Source organism: Furipterus horrens, unplaced genomic scaffold (genome assembly GCF_987537825.1).
Source record: "Furipterus horrens unplaced genomic scaffold, mFurHor1.1.pri manual_scaffold_2, whole genome shotgun sequence".
Taxonomy (NCBI): domain Eukaryota; kingdom Metazoa; phylum Chordata; class Mammalia; order Chiroptera; family Furipteridae; genus Furipterus; species Furipterus horrens.
Window position 1 is genome coordinate 138,603,279 of NW_028327172.1, and position 26,645 is coordinate 138,629,923.

The 26,645-nt window shown below is 36.9% G+C and overlaps 2 protein-coding genes across 2 annotated transcripts; both read right to left on the reverse strand.

The window, feature by feature from the left end:
• Positions 1 to 7,685: 7,685 nt before the first annotated feature.
• Positions 7,686 to 26,187, reverse strand: LOC150019574 (sperm-associated antigen 6-like). The gene is made up of 5 exons (XM_090268007.1): positions 26,063 to 26,187; positions 23,520 to 23,711; positions 14,812 to 14,928; positions 13,392 to 13,537; positions 7,686 to 7,820 (listed from the first exon to the last, which is right to left on the reverse strand). Exons 1-5 carry the CDS (start codon positions 26,123 to 26,125, stop codon positions 7,751 to 7,753), a joined length of 588 nt encoding a protein of 195 aa, XP_090124133.1. The 5' UTR covers positions 26,126 to 26,187; the 3' UTR covers positions 7,686 to 7,750.
• On the reverse strand, positions 11,296 to 12,954 carry LOC150019575 (septin-7). Its single transcript, XM_090266512.1, has one exon. It carries the CDS (start codon positions 12,910 to 12,912, stop codon positions 11,656 to 11,658), a length of 1,257 nt encoding a protein of 418 aa, XP_090122638.1. The 5' UTR covers positions 12,913 to 12,954; the 3' UTR covers positions 11,296 to 11,655.
• Positions 26,188 to 26,645: the final 458 nt, after the last annotated feature.

The window sequence follows — 26,645 nt, forward strand, 5'->3', positions numbered from 1 at the left end:
TAAGAAAAGATTATTACAGACCTGCTTGTATACGTTTTTCATATATGCTTGCAAAGAGCTATGAAATTTTATCATGATTATTCCTGAAGTTTAAACTTTTCTAATCTTTCCTTACAGAGTGTGGTATAGAGTGCTAGTTTTCAAAAACCATCTCTCTCTTCTGTGTTGGTTACTCAGCTATATTACATTTTTTGAGCCTCTCTTGCAGCTAGGTGTGGCCACATGACTAAGCTTTAAGCCAGTAATGTGTAAGCACAGTGCTCTGTGGATATTCTGAAAAAGCTCCCTCTTTTTATTCCGCCCTGTTGCCTGGAATAAAGATGCAGTAGCTGGAGATCAATAGCCATTCTGAGCCATGAATTTGAAGTGTGAAGGGCAACACTGTGTATTGACCCTTCTATTAGAAATAAATTTCATGAGACTAGGCACTTTGTTTATCTTTGCCAAAGCAATATCCCCAGCACTTAAAAATTTGTATGGCATATGTTAAGGGCTCAGGGAGAATATGGGAAAAATCAAGGAATAAATGAGTTTACTGATCAAAAAGTTTCCCAGGGGAGATTCAGCCATCAGTAGCAAATGCAAGGTCTTCATTTCTATTACAAAATCAAACTCTTACTTAATTCAAATCACATTACTCCTGTTAGCTTCCCTTTGGTTTCCCAGACTTGCAATGGTTATAGAAGGACAGGAACTTTTCTTACTGCTCTCCAATGTTCTCTTCAAACAAAATATTCTCAAATCTGTTTTCCTAATAATTCTTCTCCATATATATAAACATATTGCTTAGCAGGTCTAAAATTCTTTAATATTCAAGGTCATGCATTTCTATTTGTTGTGTGTGTCTGTTGTTAAATGCAGCCACTATTTGGTAACTTAATCTTGGGCACTGTCTCAATCTACAAGAATCATTCAAAATGGTATGCCTAGGTCTTCAGACAATAATATTATCATGGAATGGAGTCACTAGGTCCTAAGTATTTAACTAGATGCTCCTTACTGAAACAGAACTTCATCGAATCCTTTCCTATTCCACGGTGGTCTCCCACATTTCAATATATTGCTAATTGTTGTCACCAAATCTTATATCTTTTAAACTATTAAATTAAGTAGTAATCATCCCTGCTCCCCTGATTTTTGAGGTGACCTTTCTCTCTTGCTATTCTTTTAATAAAAGAGAACACTCCTGCTGGTCCTTTTAGTACCCTGTGTGATTAAAGGGTTTGTAAACGTTCACACCTTTCTGCAATTACATGCCACTTTCTTAATTTTTTTCTTCACTTTTCTCCAAAAGTTGTTGCTGTTTCTTTTAATAATTTGGGAGAAATGATTAGCCTCCTCTTCTACTTTTGTGACATACCTATTTACAGTAGAGCGCCTTGGTTTTCATTCACATTTCTTTTCAATCTACCCACCTTTGAGGAAAGATATTATTTGCTTTTTGTCAGGCATTTTGAGCTTTTCTGAAGTGTACTCTTCTCTACACATTGTATCTCTTTCCCAGAGTAGCTTTCCAAATCAAAGCCTATTAAACAGAGAAAAACAGAGGTCATCAGATGAGCTCTTCCTAAGTCTCTCCTCCACCAGAAAAGTCTCTGTGACCACTCAGTCCTTTCTCCCCCCTTACTTTCCTGGCATCCTGAAACGAACCCATCCCTGCTCTGGGGGGCACCCACATCTGCCTCCTTGGGGGCCTTGCTCTGTCAGTCTCCCTTCTCCTCTAACTTCATCCTTTTGTAAATTCCTCCATTACCTTTACCCTTTAACATATAAAAACTCACATTCTTCATCGTAAAATAAAAAATGCTAGGAATGCATCTCCCATTAATTGCTACCGCATCCCTCTTCTCAGCCAAATGTTTGGGAAGACAAGCCGTCCGCTGTTGTCTCTGCTTCACTCACTGGCTGCCGTCCTGCAGGCAGGCTCACATCCCAGCCCACCAGCTGTCATAGCCCACGGCATCTGTAGCTTTCCTGCCCTCCCACAACACGTGACTGTGTTTAGGAAATTATGCACCGGGTGCCTATGGCCTGGCACTGGGTAGGTGCTGCTGTAACAGAAATGAAAGGCAGATGTCATCCCACCCTCGTGGGGCTCAACGGGTCAGGCATTCCTGGTAATACTCAGCTTTATTTACTCCCGCTGCTCACCTCTGCATGCTTCACTGAAATGCTACTAAATCTCCCTATTCTCCAAGTCTCCTTTTTCTCTTTGTTATTACACCTATCTTCACAAAGCAATCACTTCTGTACCCATGGCTTCAATTATTATAAATGCTCTAATGACAATATAATTTTAAATGTTTTAAGTTTTATTTTACATTGGATGCCTCATTTACTAAAACCATAGATTCCAAGCTGCTCCATGAAAGCAATCACAAAAAATATGATATTCTTAGCATGCCAACTTTAAAAATTTTCCCTAATTGCTTGTTTTTTGTTTGAGTTAGTGTGTGCTATTTTCGAAAATACAAGTTGGGATATCACAAAACGAACCTGGTCTTCGAGGCCCAGCTGTCATGTTACATTCACGAAGGGGGACAGTAATTTGATAGTCCCGAGGCAGTGACAACCCTACCCAGAGAGCCTTTTGGCCCTTCGTGACGCACGGCTGGACTCAAGGGCCCCGAAAACGGCAGTGCGGGGGCTGAAGGGAGAGTCCTCTGGGCAGCCTGCCCAACCACGGGTCGAAGCCGCTTCCCCTCACCACCTTCCTTCCAGGGACTGTGTGGCTGCGCGCTCGCAGAGGCTCGGTTGCCAGTAGCAACCACATAAGGGTCATTTGCAGCCAAGGCTGCTTCTGCCGCAACCGGTACAGCTGCCGCCTCCTACACCTTGGGGGTAGGGTGGAGCATTTACAGCTACGGGGGTGACTCTCCTAGACATCTTTCGCCCTCGCCCGAAAACTCACCCTTCAGAATCCTCAGCTCCACTCAAAAGCCAGGTCCCAGGGCTTGGTCCTGCCCCTCAGGCAGACAAGAGGAGCTCTGGGAGTGAGCTGAGAGCGCACACTGCAGAGCCCGTCCGCCACACCGAACCGGCACTCGAGCCCCTGACAGAGGGGCGCCTTGCTTAGTCGCCAAACCCCAGGTGCCCTCTTCTGCACCTTGAGCTGGAATTCTTTGTCGGTGGCCACTTTGTTAGAAAGCTTTTCTTGACATCAGAAATAAGGATGGTGGTAAAGAAAGAGGTCAACACCAGATGCCCACCCCCTTTCTAGTAATATCGACAAAAACAAAAGCTTATTATGGCTGTGTCTGCTCTCGGGAATGGTGGCTTTCCTCTGGGTTAGAGCCACAGGCAAAAGCTACTATCTTCTGTCTTTGCCATGAATATTCTGCATGAAATTCATAATATAACACTCCTGTTATATCCATATACTTGTTATACAGAAGTGGATGGTTCATTTCATTAGATGAACCACAATACCCCTCAGCAGTGTGGACTGAGTCCTCTGATGCATAAAGAAAATGACTGACATTAACCCTTATGAGTTTTTCTGCCATTTCTATTTTCTGTGGTTGCAAGATACTGATTTATTTTTAATAGAACTTTGTTAGTGTTTTAAATCGATTTTTATTGAAGAAAAATTTCCAAAGTATCTACCAAAGTCTTTTACTTAGTGAGTAGGATAACTCAGGAAATATGTGCATTGCTAAATTTCTTCACTCTTAATAAGTGTCCTGGCTTTAAATAGTCTTTAAGTTAGTTGAGTGTTTTTCGTTGATTCAGTTGAAATTTCATTCGTGCTGAAATTTCTAAGTTTAAAGCTCCCTAAGGACAAGCATCTGTTTTAGTTATCTTTGTATGCCCCAGAGTCCTTTTAACATAACAGCAAATACTTGAATTTCCAGAGCATTCCTGAAGTTCAACAACCCTCATTAGAAAAACAAAACCTTACTAATTACCACTATAAAACTTGGATATCTTTAATGAACTCAATGGAACATTTTCCAGGCTAGTGGCATTAATCAAATATCTGCATTCATTGTATTTTTACCCAACTATATTTCAAATGTTGTGGAATTGTACTAAAAATACCTGACAGATGTTTCCAGAATTCTAAGGAAAATGATAAATTGTAAATCAGAAGTTGTAACTTTGCAGTTTCCCCACCAAAAGTGTCTGAAGACTGGCTGAACAGCCATAAGTAAGATGAGATTTTAGTTACTTCCTTACTTTTATAGCGCACACACATGGAATTAATTACCTTACAGTTCAACAGGAACACTTATGGGGCTAGTATTGGATATTGAAAAATTACTAAGGCAATGCATTTTGAAATAGCCAATTTTTTTTTGTGACACCCGTTACATTTAAAAAAAAATTGAATTTATTGGGCTGACACTGGTTCGCCAAACCATACAGGTTTCAAGTGTACAACTCAATAAACATCATCTGCACGCCGCATCGTAGCCCATCACACTACGCAAAGTGGTCTAGGGTCCAAGGAGCTGGCTGATGTAAGGTGGTGCACGATACCCACACCCCATTCTGGTCAGCGAGAGTCTGAAGACTCCCCACCCTTGACTCCCAAGCAGGACTCTGAATCCCGAGGGCAGAATGTCAGCGGGAAGCAAGGCAGACGTGAGCAGCCACCCGTGAGCTTGTCTAGCTGCAGCAGCGCTTCGAGGCCTCGGTTCTCGGGTCCCGCCTCCACCTGCTCCAGGCTCCCCCTTTCGTGTCGGGCGCTCCAGGGCGGCCCGCGCAGGGTGCGGTTCCTCTGCAGGCTTGCCGGTGAAAGCAAAGCGAAAGAACAGAGGCCTTCCTCATCTCTCCTCTCCGCACCCGCCCCCCACCGGTGTCCCACTGTGCTGAAGCCCGCGGGGCTGCGAGGAAGCTGGAGAGAGGGACACCCACCGACACACGCCCAAGCTCCCGGGGCCCTGGGAGGCCCCGCGGGCGGACGCCTCCTGGAGGAGCCTGCGCCGCTTTTCCGCACTCGCGCCCTGCGGCCACAGCCTCCCGCCTCGCTGCCAGTCCTCCCACCCGCGCCCCCTTTGCTGCCGATCCAGAGACTCGCCGTGGGGGCCTCGCTAGGTTGTAAGCCGATCGACAGCCTGACCCCATTGCCAACAGGCTCCTGGTGCCTCTTCCTCCTTAGAAGGTGCGCGGAGAGCACGGAGGTGCTCGTTGGGTTCTAGAAACTTCGGAACATAGGAAGAGGCTTGGAGGTCAGGGAGGTCGGGTTGGTTTACAGCCTTCCCGTCCTCTCCAGCCCCGGCAACCCTGCCAACACTGAACGCAGGGGTCTGCCAGGGCCAGTGCAGTGGAACCCAGGACTCCGCGCCCACGCTGCGCAGGGACACTTCTGTGTCCAGGTCTGCAGAGCTTTCGGCTGGGGGCTGGCATCGAGGCGGGATGCAGCGTCCTCCCAGATCCTTGCTCCTCTGCGGGGCGTAGTGGGCGTCACAGATTCTTTCCTTTCCTCTGTGGTCCTCCCATCTTTGTCTTGCATGTCCTGTACTAATAAAAATGTGGGAAAGCAATAGTACATACGTACCTTCTCCGAGAGAAAGCCAACAACGCCAAGATTTTAAAGTGGTCGTGGGCCTGGGTGGTATTGAGAGGGAGCGGCTGACAGACTTTGGCCCGGCACTTATAGATTTCTATCTGGTTGTAGGAGGTTTAGGAACAATTTTTAAAGAACATCCATGTAAATCTAAGTCTTCATTAAGATGACATTCAACACACACACACCCCAGCGGCAATATGATTTTTATGTATGTCCCGTTGATTCGACAGACTGCTGCTTTGGCTCTTGGGAGACTGGCTGATTATAATACTGACCTAGCAGAAGCGGTTGTGAAGGGCGACATCCTTCCACAGCTTGTTTATTCATTGGCTGAGCAGAATGTAAAAATTGTTTTTTAAGTTATGTTTTTGACTTAAAAATTTTGATAGTTTGGGTACATTTACAAGGTTATAGGCCTTAGAATTATTAAGATGTTGATACACCTTCAATTCTTTAAACTGAACATAATATCTTTAGGGCATTCTGCTTTGAAGTTGGTATGCAGCTTTTTTCCATTATGGTATTAACAGATTTAAAAATGTAATGAAGTTAGACATAAAGCAATATTTCTGTGTATCAGAGTATTAAAATTATAGAATTAGTCTTAGGAATATAAAGCCTTAGGCAAACAAAAAGCTGTTTACAGAAATCTTTATATACAGATGAAATTTGGTTAATGGTAACTATAGGAGATTGCTTTAGAGCAAGGGGGAGAGACAACCAAAAGGAAGAATGTGTTTAATGGAAGGTCTGATAAAGAATTTTACCAGGTATGCAAGCATGTCAGGCCTTTTAAGGATCATCTAAGAGTGCCCCAATATATGTTTCGCCCTCTCTCTGGTTCTACTCTATGTTTCTGTACAGAGCCACCTAACAGCACCTAACAGTAGTTAAGGACCTTCCTATAGGTGGGGTCTTGGACTGTTCATTCCAGTTTGCTAGTTTATCATAACCTAGGAATATATCTTTCTTGAAATATCTTTAAGATCACATTCATATTTGTGTAACCAAAGGATGAACAATCCAATTAAAAATGGGAAAAAGATTTGAATAGACATTTATTCAAGGAACATATACACATGGCCCACAATCATGAAAAGAAATTCAACAGCTTTAGTCATTACGAAATGCAAATCAAAACCACAATGAGATAGCACATTACCTACTGGGACAACCATACTAAAAAAGGAAAATAACAAGTGTTAGCGAAGATGTGGAGAAATCGGACCCCTTGTACATTGTTGGTAGGAGTGTAACATGGTGCAGCTGCTTGGAACAGCTTGGCAATTCTCTCAGTAACTTCAGCATAATTACCATATGACCCAGAAATTCTACTCCTAGTTATGTTTCAGCCATTCTCGGCGGTGCAGATAGACTCTTAAGAAGCTACACCATCGTCTCTCGAGACGGACGGCTGCCGACGACGATTTAAAATTTCATTGAAACCCCCTCTCACTCCATTTTAGCTTCCTAAGTGAATAAAGATGCATGTAAAGTCTGAGCCTGATGGTGTTCTTTTCAAATATATCTTTAATCTCTGAAAATGTGACTTTTGAAATTTGGGAAAGTGACTAGGACAAGGGAATAATGATGACCCGTTTTACATGCCTGTTTCCTTGTTTATTCATGAGCAAAGCTAGACTTAGAAACCTTTCAATGAAAGCAGAAAGCATGTCTGCAGTCCTATAATGCTTAATGCTGATTTCTGCCTTCTCCAGCTCCATGAAAGGTAAGAAACAGTTTAGGCAGGGTAAGAAAACAGCTTAGAAAACTTGAGATGAAAAGTTTCCTCTTTCAGCTATTTTCCTTCTATAACTTGCTATGGAATTTGCAAGGCCAGTTTTCCTTGCCTGTGCCTGCAAAGAATTGGCCAAAACAACTGAGTTTTTGAATACCACCTTTTATCTGTCTAGTTGGAGATGTGGTGTGTGTGTGTGTGTGTGTGTGTGTGTGTGTGTGTAGTTTTTAATAGAACAATAACAAATGCCTTAAAGTTCTTGAATGTCTTTTTAAATCTACCTTTAGATTAAATCCTGTGTAAATGACCATGAAACATTTCTCATAAATCCAAGCCACTAATTTTTAAAGTATTACATAAATTTAGAAAATATTATCTAAAGGTATTTCACATTGAATAAATCTAGAATGTAATAATTCAGATATTTAGAAAGAGGTTTAACAACTTTTATTCATAACTACTCTGCTCTGAATCTGAGTAGAAAACTGTAACTTTGCTTAGTTAGTAGGTGGTTGATAGCTGTCCACTCTCTGCAAAAGTGTATCTGAATATCCAGGAGAATAATACCTGAAAAAGAAAAAATTTTTATTAGATACTGGTGAAAAGATTCAGCACAGTAAGCGCCAAAGATTCAATATGAGGTTATTATCTGAAATAATTCTATAAATGAGACCTCTGAATAATTATGCTCCACTAATGCTTTGTGCACAAGTTTAGAGACTATCAAGAAAAAGAACATGAACCCACAAGACTGTGCTAGACAAATAACAAAACATTTAAGGAATATCAAAGCAGTGGCAAAAAAATGGGTATCTTAAATCCAGTGATAGTATTTTATTAAAGCGATTTTGCTTTTATTATATCAAGTGACTGAGGTTTCTTTAATGACCATAGCTAATAGATTATTTATCATAAGTTAGACAACACTATCATTACTAATCAAGTTCTGCATCTTGATTGTCTTAGAGATTATTCTCAAGTTATATTTTAATCAGATCTGGTCACCCATAAAAACACATTTCTGGGAGCATACTTCATATTAAAGAGCTATTTCATAAATGGTTTACAAGTATTCTATTACACAAATATAGGAAATTAATTTCATTTGTTTTAGGCATCTATAGTACTATAAATTTATATTTATAAATAGAACATTTTATGAAACATTTAGTCTAAAAGTATTAAATATGTCAGTTAATGCATGGTGGGATGCTTCATATACCATGGACAGAATTTACATGCATATAAAATTATGTCAAATAAAATTTGGTAGACATTCTAGAATAAATTACTTAAAAAAATCTAAAGTGTAATTTAAAAATTTCCAAAAACACTTAAAATAAGTAAGTCTCCTAAGGTGTTTTCTCCAGATTAAACCTAATGTTTGAGACTTGCTTTGTCCTTTGTCAGTTATCTTTATCCTCAGAAGGTTGATTTAAAAACTCATAATTGATAGTATACTAATTTCTTCCACAATTTGTCAAGTTATAGTGGACAAAACAGAGCTGCATTCTTCTTGATAGTGTGCTTGTACAGATAGTCATAGTTAAACAGGTATATACATATTGTATAAACATAAAAAGCTACTTTAAAGAATGTTTTCCCTCTAAAGGCCTCCTACTCTGGAAAAAATTGTCCCTTCAACAGTGGATCTCTTGAAAATAGTCATACACTGGGGAATTCATAACTGTTGCTCTACGTTAGTCCCAAATTTTAAAGTAGTCTCAACTTCTTAGGCCTTATACAATACATATGTCAGACACAAGGTAGGTATTTGTTTATGTAAATGGCAAGGAGTAGATTTTTTAAAAGAACCAAACTTTGAAAATTGTGCTGCTATTTGGTAGCTGTTAACCATATACTCCTCATAAAAGAACTAAAATGAACCTCCAAAAAAGAGGAAATTCCTTTTCTATGCCTGTCAACCACTGCTATCCCAGTTTACCTCTAAAGGGCCTTTAAGAGTATAAGTGAATTAACCTCACCCTAGACCATGTAGAATTTGGGATATTATACAGTTACCACATCAGAAATGTGCCAAATGGAAGACTGTATGCATGCCTCCCTCCCCAAATTAAATGTTTCCTAAAAGCATCTTCCTCTCCCCAGTTTAGACGAGATCCAGAAGACAAAGGAGTTCCCAAAACACCTCTGGCTGTGGAGTGGACAAGAACTAGAACTTAGAGATTCTAACATCTAGTCCTAGGTCCCTTCTATCTCATACCAACTACCTTTATTAGAAATTTTTAAAGACTACTAAAATTAGAAGGCAATAGGAAGTAAATGTTTAGGCTAATAAGAGCAGAGAGATGTAACCATTGATAAGCTGTCTTATAAAGAATAATTAGTTCTGAAATAGTTATAAAGTGATCCTTGAGAATAGGATTGTAAAAACAAAACTATTTTAAGATTATATTTGCCTCTTCATAGAAAGACATTTCAAAGGTTTCTATAAAACACCATTTTATAGAACCTCGTCGTCGTCGGCAGCCGTCCGTCTCGAGAGACGATGGTGTAGCCTCTTAAGAGTCTATCTGCACCGCCGAGAATGGTTGTGCAGTCCGACTCGGGAGTGACACGGTATCTGTCTCCTCCCGTGTTGAATCGACATCTTGCGATGAAGCTACAGAGCCTGGGCAGGGTGATATGGAGGGTCTGCTGTTGCCCATGCAGCAGACCCCCCCTCTCTTCGCAGCTGAAGGGTCCAAGGGAAAGACGGAGTCAATACAGCTTGGCTTCAGGTGCGCCGCAGGAGTTGCCGGTGTTGACTACAACGTCAAACCGCCTTAGGGACTCCGGCTCCGGATTTTCTGTCGGGGTTTACTCCCTTAGCCTTTCCCCTGAAGAGGTATGCCGCAAGGCAGTGGAGGTTTTTTGGAGTCAGAGTTTTCCTTCTCTGATGTACCCTGACTGGAAGATCGAACCAGCGACACTTAGCTCGCAGGCCGACGCTCAATCCACTGAGCCAAACCAGCCAAGGGCCAATATGTAGGAAAAACCACTGAGATTAAATAGGAAGAATAGTTTATATGACTTTTATAAGTTTATACGTGTTTTAAAATTGAAATTCTCCAATATCCTCCAATATTAATTAGCAAAAATAAGAAATAAGTGTAGAAGTAGATAAATATGGCTTTTAATACTGCATGTATTGTGGGTATTTTTCACATAATGAAAGTTACCTCCTTGGTAACTTTGGAGTTAATGGTATGGTTATTTTAGGCTTATAAGATTTGAGACTTAGGTTTAGTGCTTTTCAAATCAACCTCATTTAAAAAAATTAATCTTGAAAGTAGCTTCCTGCTCCATTACTGTGGAGCACCTGCATATTATAAACGACATTATTTATTTAAGTTCCTTTCAAATACAGACAGTAACTTTTTTTCTTTTTTTTTTTTTTTTTACATCACAACATTGTTTATTATGTGAATTTTTTACAATACAAACAAAAAAATACGGAGATGCAATATATGAATACAGCTAAAAGCAGAATGGTGACTTTTTTTCCTTTTTAAGAGGCCATGATTCCCATTTCTAGTAAAAGAAAGGGACTGCACATAGATAGAAATACGTTGGTCGTTAGCTCCACAATTTTGCCTAGAAATGATCTATAAATGCATTTTCCCCTGCTACTTACCATAAAGTGTAAAAAGGGAATTAAGGAAAGTTTCCTTTAGATGCTATATTCTATTTTAGCAGGGCCAATATATGGAAAATACCTAAATTAAATGTTATTACAAAAAGGAAGCAGTAATGAGATTCTGGCTAAAGAGGGCACTAAATGAGAATAATATATATTTAAAGAATCCAAAACAACAAACAAACAAAAAAGGCTGTTATAAAAAAGCTCTAGGTGCATTGTAAGCATATACTTTTTTTTTTCCATGTGTACTTTTAAACAATGGAAGTGTCAAAAAATAGGGTCAACTGTGTCGGACTAAATTACATTATTGTATACGCTGCGCGGGATGGGGCCTTTGTGTTATAACTGTCACAGTGAAGCATAGTTTGTATCATATTATGGCAATTTATCCTCAGCGAGAACCTTTCAGAGTCCTTTTATTTTGGAATATCCTGTAAACAGTCAAACCACCAGAACATGATTGTACAATAGTAAAATGTTTTCTTGCATTAAATTGAAGACATCTGTTCAATAAAAAAAAAAGAAAAGAAAATGTAGGAAAGTACTTAGAGGTGTTTGTTTCTAAGTACACAACACCCTAGATAATTCAAGGCATCTTAATCTCCATCAAGAACAAAAAAATAATAATAATTTTTGTCATGCTGTTAAATCCATCATTAAGGATAAAACTGGTGCAAATTGGTCAAACGGATCCAACAAACACTGATGTCCAAGCTGGCATATTGGCAACTAGTACGTAACTGGTGGTCAACAGAGGGTTTAAAAGATCTTCCCTTTCTTCTTGTTCTTTTCCAAGGTTCTTGAAGAGTTCTGTTGTTCTAAAATACGTTGCTGGGCTTCCCAGTTTGCTTTCTCATCCTCAAACTGACGGCGTTTTTCCTCCAATTCTTTGTGCTGTGCCTCCAGATTCTTCTTCATCTGCTCATGGCGCCGCTGGAGCTCAGCTTCAGAGTCCTTCAGTTTCTGAACTTTTTCTTTGACCTTCATCTCAAACACCTGCTCCATCTCCATCTCCATCTTCTTCATCTTCGCTACATGCTCCCTTCTTTCTTCTTCCATTTGTGCCAGGGGGCTCTTGGTCAGCTGCCCTTTGTTCTTGTTGTTGTCCACCCCATTGTAGGTCACGGCGGCCAGCTTTCTGCTCCGGTAGTTCTCATAGTGCACGTTGTTAGTGACATCTTTCAGGTCCTGCATGTGGGTTCTTATCAACATATTTCTTAGAATTGTGAAATCACAATGTTCACCATTTTCAACTTCAGCAACCCCCCAAGGATACTGCCTTCCTCTGACCCTTTTGCCATTCACTTCAATGATGGTATTACTGCCCACCACCGCGAGAGGTAACCGGTCCTTTATCTTTTTAACAAGCTTATTTTCTTCTTCATCATCTGTCTCTGGAAATTCATATATTTTAATTTTATGTTCTTGGATTTCTTTCATTATCTGCTTTTTAAACTGCTGGCACTCCTCCGGTGTGAGCGTGTCTGCTTTGGCGATGAGTGGGATGATGTTCACTTTTTCGTGCAATCGCTTCATAAACTCAATATCCAATGGTTTAAGTCCGTGTCCTGAAGGAGCGATGAAGTATAAACAACACTGCACCCTGCTGTCAGGCATCTGACGTCTGTTCACCCGAGACTCTGCATTTAGGTAGTCCTCAAATTTACTATCGATGTAGTCGATCACTGGCTGCCAACAATTGCTATTATCCACTGCATCTCCAAATCCCGGGGTATCAACTATCGTGAGCAGCAACTGAACCCCACCTTCTTTGATTAAAACTTTGGATTGTTCCACCTGCACAGTCTTTTTTATTCTATGGGAAGGACCTGGATATTCTGGAGAATACAAATCTGTGAGGAATAATGAGTTGATTAACGTCGACTTTCCCAATCCAGATTCACCCACGACCATAAGTGTGAATTCAAACCCTCTCTTCACTGACTTTCTGTATACTTGATTTGGGAGATTTGCAAACCCCACATAGCCTTCAAGGTTCTTCTGTTGGGCTACCATGGTGCTGCTGTTGACGCTCCTCTCCTCAGCAGCAGCGGATCTCGCACTCGTAACTTTCTTTCTGATACTCAACATCTCTTTTCTATTTGTAATACTCCTATTAATACAAATGTGAGCTTAATAACAATAATATGCAGGGGATTTTGAAAATCGGAATCTATAGGTCCTTTCTAAATCAGGTTCACATTAAAGATTCATTTAATCTGAACTCTGTATTTGGGTAATCTTTCATAAAACATGTCTTAAATTAGTACAGAAGTGTCTCATATGACATTGCAATTGACTTGGAAATGTGTATATCAATCAGAACCTAATTTAACTTGAGGTAAATAAAGTGGTCAAGAGCAGAGGTAAAGGTGTACATTGGTCTTATGTAGTATTTCAAAGTCCACATTTTGACAAAGTGAATATAAAATCTATATTGGAAAACAGAAAAACCACATTATAATATTGACCTTCTCAGAGTCTATTTTTCCCACCTTACTATTTCCTCTGGGTAGCAGTTGTTAATACTGTTGATGTATTCCTGAAGAAGAGATCCAGGTTCTGCTTTTATCTCTTGAACCTTTTTAAGTCCACCACTTGTTACAAAAAGTCGTTGAGCTTTGCTATCATGTGGCAGCACCTTTAAAAGTGAAGCACATTAAAATGTCACCTTTTCTTTTCCAAGTTGGATTGTTACTACTGAAAAGCAACAATAGTGTAAAAGAGAATTTATGCCCAATATACCTGTAACAATGAGCCCGAATTTGCTTATGATTAGAAGTAAAAATCAGTCTTTCTAGAAATGTATGAACTTTTTATGTTGTGCAGATGGAATAAAGGCAATGAACATGAGTGGATAGTAGTAGCTTCTTTATAATAGTATTATAACTGACTAGTCAAATAAATTTGACCCCATTCATTTTTATTAATTTTTAAATCAACCTTAATTACTTTTATGTTCTATATATTAAAAACAACTGTGTGTGTTTGTGTGCATTTGAGTGCTTAACATGTGCCTGGAATTGAGCTGAACTCTTCATATAACCTCTCATTTAACTTTACAATGACCCTATGAAACAGGCACTCTTATTATCTCCATTTTATGGGTAATCATACCAAGGTTTAAAGAGGTTAAGACTTTGCTAAAGATATTACAGTTCCCAAATATAAATCCAGGTACCCCAACTCCACAGCCTGAGCTCAGAGCCACTATGGGATACTCTTTCCACAGACCCCATTTTCTTAAATCAAATCCCCTGAGCACAATTTAACCGGTCCTTGATAGCTTAGGGTCACCGTCCTGGTGACCAATGGCTGTGGCAACGCAGTCATTCTCAGCCTTTGCTATCAGTTGTCAGGCCTGCTGGCTGCTGGCCCTGCTAGCAGCTTGACCTTCCTACCCTACTACTTTTAATCTGCAATCATCTAAGAAATACTTAACAGCTACATTTGTTTAGATCGTTCATAAAATAAGTCAATAAACTTCAAATGACTGTCTGAGAGCATCTCTAGTAAGTGCATGAACTTTGTGAAAAATATTTCAGTGGCTCAGCGATCTTTCTCTTTTTCTTTTAAAGACCTTTTCAGTGTTCCCAGATGAATGAGACTAATAGATAACCGGGAAAATTACTAAAAGTTACTTAATATAAATTATCTATATTATGATGTTTTTATGTGTTGACATACTGTATACTCCCTAGGAACATTAAAAAAGACGGTACAGAGATTGTGAGGAAAAAGGAAATGTGAATTTTATTTATGTTTCTATCCCTGTCAATATAATCAGTGAATTAAGTAGGAGAACCCTGCCCCCATCTTACAGAAGAAAACATTGATCCAACAGAAAAAAAAAATGAAAAAAGTTAATTTATTTTCATTTTCTTCCCCCACTTCCATGCTAAATGCACTTCTTACCTTACTGAACTGTCCAACCACATGCTTCAGAATATTGGGAGGAGCATCAAACAGAAATGGCTCAAGGGCTGGTAAATAGGTGCATTTTTGTAAAATATTCTTTATGGCTTTTTTACTCTATTGAAATACAAAGCAAAACACATACCAATGTAAGCAATCAATTAAATCTTCACAAAAATTTATGTCTCATGTCCCAGGAATTTGAAAATGAAATCAATTTCCTGGTCTAAGCAGCAGTTGTTTTATTTTTTTAAATGCAAAATGAACATTTTAAATTTTAATTTACTTATATCCAGTAGATCTAAAATATATAAATTAGTTGAATATATTATTCATGATGAGTGAACTCAACTCAAAATACTTCACAATGGAAGATCTTGCTTAGTGAAGTTTCTTTTTTTATTCAATCTTTATTGTATCGTTTTTCCCATTACCATTTAGTCCCTTTATACCACTCACTCCCCAGCAATGACAACAGTTGTTTTATTTTTAAAAAATAGTTGTCAGAAAGACTCCTATCTTTCATTGGTTTTATCATAGAATATCCTGCCAGTTATCTTTGTGTCAACTTTTAAAATGTAGAGTGTATTATTGAGCTTTTAAAATACCTATGAGAAAATTAAAATTATAAATCATAAAGCTCTAGACTGAAAATTAATAATGTATTACATTTTATTAGTGTAAAAATTTGTATATATGAAACTCTGAGTTAGCTAATGCCCTACTCCTTCCTTCTAATCAACAAATTTGAAAAAATACCTAGTTTACTATAGAAAGCCATTATCAGGTGTTCTATATTCTCCAGAAGGCTCATGGCTTATGGGTATGTAGTCAGAAATATTCTACTATATGCAGTATTCAATGAGCATTTGTAGATACACTGCTATTGATCACTAGTAGAAATTGCCCCACTCACAGAAGCAAAACAAATCTACTCAACTATAGAGGAAAGCTCTACAAAAGGGGGTGGGTGTATCACCCACAAGCAAAAGAATAGGTACCCACAGGTACCTTTCCTACTGTCCCCCAGCACTCTGTATTTCATGGTAACACCATGTGGTGGTGCCAAAAGTGTGGCTGAGGAAGGGCTCTGATATAATTGCAGCACATTCCTGCAGCCAGCTCTAAGGCCATGGCTCTTGTGATTCTGTTTCTTTGTATTAAAGCCTGCCCCCTTCACCTTGGAAGGCTTCACGACTGGGTTTATCTACAGCTATTTTCCACTAGAAATCCACATCTGCTTGTATGTATGTGGTTTATGCTTCAGTCCATTTTTATAGCCTTTCCTCCGATCACCTGTTCTCTCTCTGAGGCCTTAGCTGACCTGGTCTTCTGGGATCTTGCTCTTCAACATTTAGCAATGCTCTTGAATGTCAAGGAGTATTTTGCTTTTCACATCATGAATTTTACAGTTGATAAATGGATTCAGCAAAAAACTTTCATCACATGTGTGCTCTCCAATTAAAAACTCTTGAATTTATGGTTTCCCAGAGACTGAGGCTAAGCAGTCTTGTAATCTCTTATCTCTTGACATACTTGTCCTCAAATATTGTTTTATAAACTAGATTAAATGAAACAACAAATTATGTAATGCAACCCAAATTTTGTCCACATGTAGTATAACATAAGTTATACCTTTGTGAACCAACTTAGGACCACAGTGACCCAGCAGGTCAACAAATTTAACTTAACTGGTGTCAAGGTCTACTAACAGGATAGCAGAGATCACATTCACTGTATCATGTGGACAGCCTGACTCTTAACAGTTCCAAATTGGTGATGTACTGTCAAGTTATTAATCAAGAGCCCTAGAGGATTAGATTCTAATGACCCTAGAAATTCACTGAGCTGTACTATCCTTTGTTAAGAAATATATTAGATTTATGACTATACGAACCCAGGTATATACTTCTATATAGGAATGTATGTCATGATTAATAATCAGCTGTATTGTCCAGCATGAAAGAAATATTAATATATTAATTAAGATTTTGTTTACTTGCCAATTTCTGGGCTTAATATTTTTAACAACTTTATTGAGATACAACTTACATACTATAAAGTCATTCATTTCAACTGCACAATTCAATAGATTTTTAGTAAATTTACAGAACTGTGCACTATCAGTACAATCTAATTTTTGAATATTTTATCATCCCAGATAGAAACTTCATGCCCATTTGTAGTCATTCCTTATTCCTTCACCCCACTTATCCCCACCATCCCTAGGCAACTACTAATCTAATTTCTGTCTATAAATTTGACTTTTCTGGACATTTCATATAAATGAAATCACATGATATATGAACTTTTGAGTCTGGCCTTCTTCACTGCTATTGATCATTAGTAGAAATTGCCCCACTCACAGAAGCAAAACAAATCTACTCAACTATAGAGGAAAGCTCAACATGAAGTTCATCCATGTTATAGCATGTATTAGTATTTCATTCCTTTTATTGTTACTAGTATTCCATTATACATATTTATCACATTTTGTTTATCCATTCACCAGCTGATGGACATTGGATTGTTTCCTCCTTTGGCTATTATGGATAATGCTGCTATGAAGATTCATATACAAGTCTTTGTGTAAACAGATGTTTACATTTCTCTTGGGAAAATACTTAGGGATGGAGTATTTGGATGCTGATGGTAAATTTATGTTTTAACATTTTGAGAAACTGCTGAACTGTTTTTCAATGTAACTATAACATTTTACATTCCCAATAGTAATGTAAGGAGGTTTAAGATTCTCCGCATGACGATCAATACTTGTTACTATCCATTTTATTAATTATAGCCATTCTTGTGGGTTTGAAGTATTATCTCATTATGATTTTGATTTGCATTTCCCTAGTGATTAATGATGTTTGACATCTTTTCATGTGCTGATTGGCCATTTTTATATTTCCTTTGGTGAAATTTCTATTCAAATCTTTGCCCAGTGTTTAGGTTATTTGTCTTATTATTGACTTGCAAGAATCCTTTTATATATTTTTGAATACGTGCTTTCTCAAATATGTGACTTGCAAATATTTTTCCAAGTCTTTTCATTTTCTTCTTAATGGTGTCTTTTGAAGCATACAGGTTTTTAATTTTGATGAAAACCAATTTGTCAATATTTTCTTTATCACTTGTGCTTTAGGTGTCATATCTAAGAAATCAATGCCTAATCTAAGGTACAAATATTTACTCCTATGTTTTCTCTAAGAGTTTTATAGTCTTAAACTCATATTTATATCTATGATCTATTTTAAGTTATTTCTTGTGTATGGTATGAAATAAGGATGCAGATTAATATTTTTGTATGAGGATATAATAATTGTCTCATTATCATCTGCTAAAAATATTATCCTTCTTACATTAATTGTCTTGGTACTTTGTGAAAAATCAATTGACCAAAAAAGAGCCTACTTCAGATTCTCAATTCACTTACACTGATATATATGTCTTTCTGTAACCAAGTACCACACTATCTTTATTACTATAGCTCTGTAGTAAGTTTTGAAATTAAGCAGTGTAAGTCCTTCTTTTTCAAAATTGTTTTGGATAGTATGGGTCCTTTGCATTTCTATGTGAATTTTAGAATCACCTTTTCAATGGGGAGTGGGAGGGGGGCAGCGAAGCCAGCTGGGATTTTGATAGAGATTGTATTGAATATGTAGATCAATTTGGGGAGTATTGCCATCTTAACAATATCTAATCTTCTACTCCATGAACATGGAAAGTCTTCCCATTCAGATTTTCTTTAAATTTTTTTTCAGTAATGTTTTGTAGCCTTCAGTATACAAGTCTAATACTTCTTTTGTTAACTTTATTCCTAAGTAATTTACTCTTTTTGATGCTATTTTGAAATTAAGAAAATATATTCACATCTGAATTGATCATTATTAGCCTATGGAAATAAAATTGATTTTTATATTTTGACCTTATACCCTATGACTTTGCTGAAGTCAGTACCTCTGGTATTTATGTGTGTGTGTGTTTGTTTATTCCATAGGATTTTCTACATACAAGATTATGTCATATTTTGGATTTAAAATTTAATAGCCTTTAGTAAATGTGCTTTTTGTTAAGTTATTGCTGTAAGCAAAGTAAAATAGTTCTTATTTTTTAATTCAGTAAATCAAGTAATATCTTACTTTAAATTAATGAACAACAGATTATAAATTTTGCTAATGTCACCACATTTAGTAGCTATTGTTTATCCTTAGACATACATAATATATGATGACGTCAGAGAAGGAACCATGGGTTATCTATCTATTTAGGGCAACTTGAGTTTGAGCTTGGTTTTCCTATGAACCATCATAACACCTACGGTTCTATATTTATTCATTTTTCTGTCATTTCTAAAAACTGATTCTGTCCACACTGATCAAAGCTGTTGTAAAAACCACAGTGACTAGCAACACTGTATTTCACCTCTTAACAATACACATAGAAATAGTAATTAACAAAATAAAATTGTCAGTATAAATACTTGATACCATTTCAATTGTTCTTCACAAAAATTAGAGGAATAATAAAAATTATTTATTGTTGCTTTGCTTATGGATGATTTTTAATAAAAACTTTAAAATTAAAAAAAATGTTTTTTTATTCAAAAGTGAATGTTGTTCTGAAAGCATTTTGGCCAAAAGAGTTATAATAAAAGGGGAACGTAAGAATAAATTTTGTGACCTTGGATTAGGCAAAGCCTTGTCAGGTATGACTCCGACTGCACAAGCAACAAAAGAAAAAAATATATAAATTTAATTTAATTTAAATTTTAAAGTACCATCAAGAAAATGACACGATAATCCATAGATTGGGAGAAAATACTTATAAACCATACATCTGATAAGTACTTGTATCCCCAATATATAAAGAACCTTTACAAGTTGAGAATAACCTAATTTTTAAATGGGCAGCAAAGGGTTTGATTAGATCTTTTTCTAAAGAAGATGTATAAATGGCCCATAAAAATGATAACATTTTTTCGACATCATTAACCATCAGGGAAATATCAATACAAATCAAAACCACAATGAGCTATGAATTCAGACCCACTAGGATGGCTATAATAAAAAAACAAAGATAAGTGTTTGCACAACCCATGGGCATGAACTAAGGGGGCATTGGTGGGGGAAAAGAGGGTACTGGGCAGAGGGGGGCAAAGGGGGAAAAACTGGGACAACTGTAACAGTATAATCAATAAAATATACTTTTTAAAAAGTTCATCAATTGTTAAGTGGATAAACAAAACATGGTATATAATACAATAGGATATTTCTTTACAATAAAAAGGAAAAATAACAATATATGCTATATATAAGAATGAGCCTTAAAACTAATGCTAAGGGAAAATAGCCAGGCACAAAAGGCCACATATATTGTATGATTCCATTTAAATTAAATGTCATAAATTAATTAATTAACTAATTAATTAATTAAATGTCCAGAAGAGACAAATATACAAAGACAAAAAGTAAATCAATGGTTGCCTGGTGCTAGGTAGGGAAGATACAACAGAGTGACAGCTAAGGGGGGAATGAAAGTGTTCTAAAATTAGACTGTGGTGTGATCACACAATTTTGTGAATATACTAAACACCAAGGAATTGATCACTTTAAATGGGTAAATTATATTTCAATAAAGCTGCTGAAAATTAAACAGAACAATCATTATGATAAGAACACAATAAATCAAATAATGGCCTTAGAAATAGTTTTATAACTAAGGTAGTAGAATGAATTTATTCAAATGCCAAAAATAACATGGAACATTTCAATAGGATGTCTCTAAATCAAGACAAGTTGAAAATGCAATCGCCTGAATACTTTAAAAATACATGTAGGTAAGCTCATTAAATAAAAGATGTTTTGTTTTTGTTTTTGTTTTAGTTTTTAATAAGGTATTTGAAATAATACAGGCACAGATAGATAGTAAGGCTATGTGAAAATATGTAAGAAATTCCAAGGGGCTGCTCATTGGTTCTCTTGGATTGGAACCAATTAGAGAATGCTTAAAATAAGCTGACATGCCTTTGGGACAAAATAAACTTCAACATGGCCTTATAATTTGAAAGCTGCCGCCGAGTAACAAATGAGAAATACCATAAGACAGTTCCTGAAGCTCTTGGTTGCATTTTTCCCTACTGAGATAATGTCAAATCAAACAGACTTGGACTTTCATAACAACTGACAGGATCCAAGAGACCTTGATAAAGAAGAAAAAGAATGATGGATACCTACATTAAGAAAATCTTTGGCCCTGGTAGGGTAGCTCACCTGGTTACAGCGTCATCCCAATACACCAAGGTTGAGGATTCAATCTCTGTTCAGGGCATGCACAAGGTGCAACCAATGAATTAATAAATAAGTGGAGCAACAAATTGATGTTTCTCTCTCTCTTAAATCAATAAGTTTTTAAAAAGAAAATATTTGGATGGGCTCAAAGCCTTGGAAGATTGCTAATGAACAATAATTGATAAAGATCCCACTTTTAAATTTAAAATCCAGTGTATTTCTTGAAAATAAATACTGTATCAAATGTAGGCAGAATTTAACTTACTGTTGTTAACTTCTATTAGTAAACCTAAATGTTTTACTAAAACCACCTTTGTTAAAACAATAAAAATCATCTTAACTACAGTGATATTTATACATAATATCATAATAATTTAAAAGTAGGCAAAAGTAGGTTTACAGTTGTGGGTATGCAAAACAGTTTATTCTTGTATTATTTGTTAATGTATTATTTATTTGTATTATAGCTGTAAACCTACATTTGCCTATCCCTATACAGTGCTACCTAAAAAACTATTTGCAAGGGTTTCTCGGCCATAATTACTATTGACTCCACTATTAACTATTCATGCTCTAGCTCATGGATTCCTTTATTTCCAATACTTACAGGAAAATAAAAGTTGTTAAGTGCTGGAATCTGAGAGTGATAGTGTATTTGATTATGTATTTGTTGATAATCTAGAAGTTGAATATAATTACTATTATAGCCTGGGTAGCACAGCTTATGCCTAAAGAAACCTTGCAGAGGAGCCAGGTCACTGGTTCACTAGAAGGGGCAGGAGGATGAGAAGTGAGAAAGAGGGAAAAGGAAAGAAGAAGAATCTGTGGGATATGGGAGGAAGAAAAGACGATAATGATAATGGGTTAAAGAAATTTGAGGGCAAAAGAGGACTACATATATAAGCTAAAATTACATATATGTAAATAAACTGTCCTGAACAATTCAAAACTGAAAATGGGGCTGTGATTTCTCAACCAGAAAGTCAAAGAATCACAGAATTCTTAAATGGGAAAAGACCTTAGCACATTGTCAGCCTTATTCGTCCTACCAAGCATTGCCAAGGAATGCACTAAACATTGGAGAAATAGAAGGGAAGCCCCAAATCTACCAAATCATTGCTTTGATCCAGAAAGTCTTGTAAAAACTGAAAAAAACACTCATTTAGAAATCAGCTTCAATGAATTTGTAGAGAAATAACATGTAAACATAACCAAATATACATAAATTCACTTCTATAAAATGTATGTTGATAAATGATTCACTATAACTTTCAGAATCTCTGAACTTTACAGTTCTAATAAAATTTCTGCCTCATTGTATCATCTAAAGTTGTTTCAGCAAATATGTTTTTTTATTTGTTAATTTATTGTTTTAATTAAAATTTAAATATAATTTAATTTACTGTTGTTAATTTTATTTTGAATTATCGTCTTTTCTGTGCACTTCTTTCAATAAAAGTTGATTCTAAAAGCTGTTTTAAAAAAGTTACATGTTTTCCTAACATGGTAGTATGATGGGAAACGTTTCCTTTTTTCTTTTTTTAAAGATTTTATTTATTTATTTTCAGAAAAAGGAGGAGGGAGGGAGAAAGAGAGAAAAGAAACATCAATGTGTGGTTGCCTATTGCATGCCCCCAACTGGGGACCTGGCTCACAACCCAGGTGTGTGCCCTGACTGGAACTGAACCTGTGACCTTTTGGTTTGCAGTCTGGCGCTCAATCCACTGAGCCACACCAGCCAGGGCGGGAAACATTTTCTTTCTTTGAAATTCTATAATTATTAAACAACCCCTCTTACTTTATACTCATGTTTTGTGAATCATTTCAGTAGCTAGTAATACTTTTTTCAGAAAGCTGGATTTTTTAAATGCATATTTAAAAATGTTTACTTTAGTGAATACTATGGACATTTTTCTTTTAAGGAACAAATTTAAGACATATCATTAAAAGACCAGGCAGACTTGCGGAGTTAGGAGAGGTAGATCATGGCTTCAGGAACACCTCCTGCTCAGTGGCATTGTACGTTTGAAAGCACCTTAAATTCCTTTGGACTCAATTTTATTAATGCAAGATGGGCTACAGTTCTCTGCAGCTAATTCTAACTCCAAAATTCTATTATTCTTCAATTCCTATTCTATAAGAAAAGTCAGCAAGAATGTAGAAGGCAACAACTAGACATTCATTTTACAAACAACTTTGCACCTACAGAAAACTTTCTTTAAAATGTATCCCTGATTTTTAGAGACAAGGGAATCCCATTTTCAAAGAAGAGTCTCCACAGGCAGTTCTTCTAATAAATTTGTTATTTCTTGACTCATAAAAGCAGTATTATCCATAATGAAAATGAAACAATTTCAAATTACATATTTTTAAGAATGCGTCAAAATCTTCACAAAACAATAAGAATTAAGCACTTACTTTTACTTGAAGATCCTCAGAGCTTTCTGTTGACATGTACAAAGAAAGCAGAACTGGCAACGTGTTTGTGACGGCAACAGCCCGTGCATGCTCCGGGGTGTGTCTCCCAATCTGTCCCAAGGCCCAGGCAGTAGCAGCCTTAATATGATCTTCTGATTCTTCCGACAAACAGACTGATAACTGGGGCACACCCTGCAGCGTTGATCAAAAGAGCAAGTGTTATGACTCTAGAGCAGGTTTAAAGAGTCTTCCATGCCTCTCAAACATTAGAAAAAATCATTTTGGCCTTGATCCTTTTTTCCTAGATGGTTCAATAAATGAACACATCGAAGTCAATAATATGACTAGAACTAATTTACTTTAATTATGTGTTACAATTCAACTAAACTAAGACTATCTCTACTGGCGTTTACTCCCCAAATAGATAGGCACTTAATCAAATAACAGATGCCACAGATTAGTACACAGGCAAAACCAAATTCCACTGTGACAAATTTAAAATGCTTAGGTTTTTCTTATTTTCCTTTGTTAAAGAAGTTAATTTGGAATTCCTTAAAATTGCCTTTTCACTAAGTATAATAATTCTGATAACAAAATAACTACTATGGATTTGAAATCCAATGAATAACATGAGCCAGAATTCTATTTAAATAACTTTTAGATTAAATATGTCCACTAAAATCTTTCCTGAAATAGTAAAAGATTTTTCATCAATTTTGGTCAACTTTAAAATGACAGTTTTGCCCATTTTAACATGACTAAATGTTAAAGTAGAAATAATTACTTTTGTTACATAGCGCGTGTTTATATTTTGCACTTTAGGACTCAATTTTATCTAAAGAATCAAAACCAAATTAACTAAAGAACCCCAAAGACCTTATAGTTTCTATATTTAAGGAAGACTCAAATAGCCAAATCAAATTATAATTCCAGATTCTGTATAGGAATAATTTTTTAACTAATCTGAGACTATAATAATTATTACCTTAAATTTAGTACCACAAAAGTCAATGTCACATTGTTATGCTACACCATAGCAGAGGCCAAATGATCATATACACTTTTTTCCCCTGTACCTTTAAATTCGGTTATTAAGACCAATTTTCTTCATTGGCTTCTTTTTTCCAACTAAAAATGTTTGTCAATACAAAAGGTCAGATCTGTCTTCAGAATGAGACAACTCTCCAGAAAGTTCATATTCTGGGACATAACAAGACTGAAGGAGCAGGAGGAAAAGAAGTCAGCCTCTTCCACCCCAACCCCCAAACTCTTGACTTACTGGCCTTGGTTGTTATGAATACCAAATGAAGTAAGAAACATGAATGTGCTTTGAAAATTATAAAGCATCATTTAAATGTGAAGTCCTGTTTATTACTAGTCCTCACAGTATTATGTAGGAAAAAGAAGGACACAGTACTGTGTGGTTCGCCTCAAACTACTGCTGTCACCTTCATCTTCAACTGACAGACCACTGGGTGGGAGAGGCCAGCAGCAACCCTAGGCCCAAGAAGGGGAGTGCCTCCTTGTTATTTTGGGGAGGAAATAGAGGAAGCAGAAGCAATTGTTGCTTCTTTCATCATTCTTCCTATGTGTAAGCTTTCTGACAAGCCACAAAAGAACCAAGAATCAAAAATCCTAGTAATATCCCCACAGTGACCCTTCAGGAAACAGCACTGCTGTTCTAGTCTCTATCATAGTCTTCGGTAATAGAAGAACAAAATAAATGTGTAGGCTAAAAAGCGAGGAAAGCCAAGAATAGGTAGAAAATAAAGATCTGAGGCTCCCTTTTATTCTGAGGATTAGCGGGGAATTAAAAAACAGAAATCCACACTTCTGTTTAACATAGAACAGCAGGTTTTCTATGCTGATAAGAAACACATACCCTAGAGAGTTACCAGAGACACTGTTAGCAAACAGCCTGTAAGAGTTCTTCAGGAAATCTATCTTTAATCATCCAATCAATATTTCTGAGCACCTACCATGTGTCAGGGCTGCATTGTATGGTGGGTTAATACCAAGTTATAAAATGAGACGGGGCCAAATTCCTAAGGCAAGGACACAGTCTATGTGCTTTGAATTGCCCCCATCTAAGAAGAGAAATGAGTTCATGAAAGCTGATGAAAGCAGATAGAAAGGGATGCCCTAGCCATTGTCATCCCCTACCTGAATGTCAGGAAAGGGGAGAATGACTACTGGGCATGTAATGCCTTTAATCAAAGCATGCTTTACATTTTGTAAATATATACAGTCGATCCTTCAATGTAAAATACACTGAATATTTCAAAACAGGTAATCCTAATACTCAGAGGTATTGATATTTTGTAGATATTAAATACTGATGAAAACTTTAAACTGCCTACAAAATAAACCTTATTCTAGCATTGCTTTCAGAAACTTACTAATAAGCCTTGGAAAGAAGCTGAAAAAGTCTTCAGGTTTCTTTCACTCTGGTCAGTTAGATTTTATAATCTGTTGGAGAGTATTACTGTGATTCTTAGAATATCTTCCTACAATAACTAGAAGAAAACCAAGCAAGAACCAACCTTGGAAATGATCACTGCCATTGCCAGGTTCTCAGAATGAGCCGCCACATAACCAAGCATCATGATGCCGGGCAGCCTTATGTTTCCTTTGCAAGACCCGATGCAGTCAATGATGGCAGCAACTCCTCCTGCGTTATCTATCAAGTGCGAAAGCTAAGGGAAAGGAAGGAGAGCTAAGCAAGTGTGACCTGAAAGCATAAATTATCTTTAAATATTACTTTAGTATCGCCAGACAATTTTTACTTAGAACCTAAAAACACCTGGTAAGATTTGAAATATGATTTACTGAAATTACTTATTAAAGAGATATACAAGTATAATAATCCTATTTTATTTTATTTTTTAAAGATTTTACTTACTTTTTAGAGAGAGGTGAAGGAGAGAGAAAGAAGGAGAGAAACATTGATCGGTCACCTCTCACACGTCCCCAACCAGAGACCTGGCCCGCAACTCAGGCTAGTTATGTTTCCAAAATGATTGAAAACAGGTGTTCAAACAAAACTGTACACAAATGTTCGTAGCAGCATTATTCACAGTAGGAGGCGTGGCACCTCCTACTCCCTGTCTCTTTGTTGATATTAAG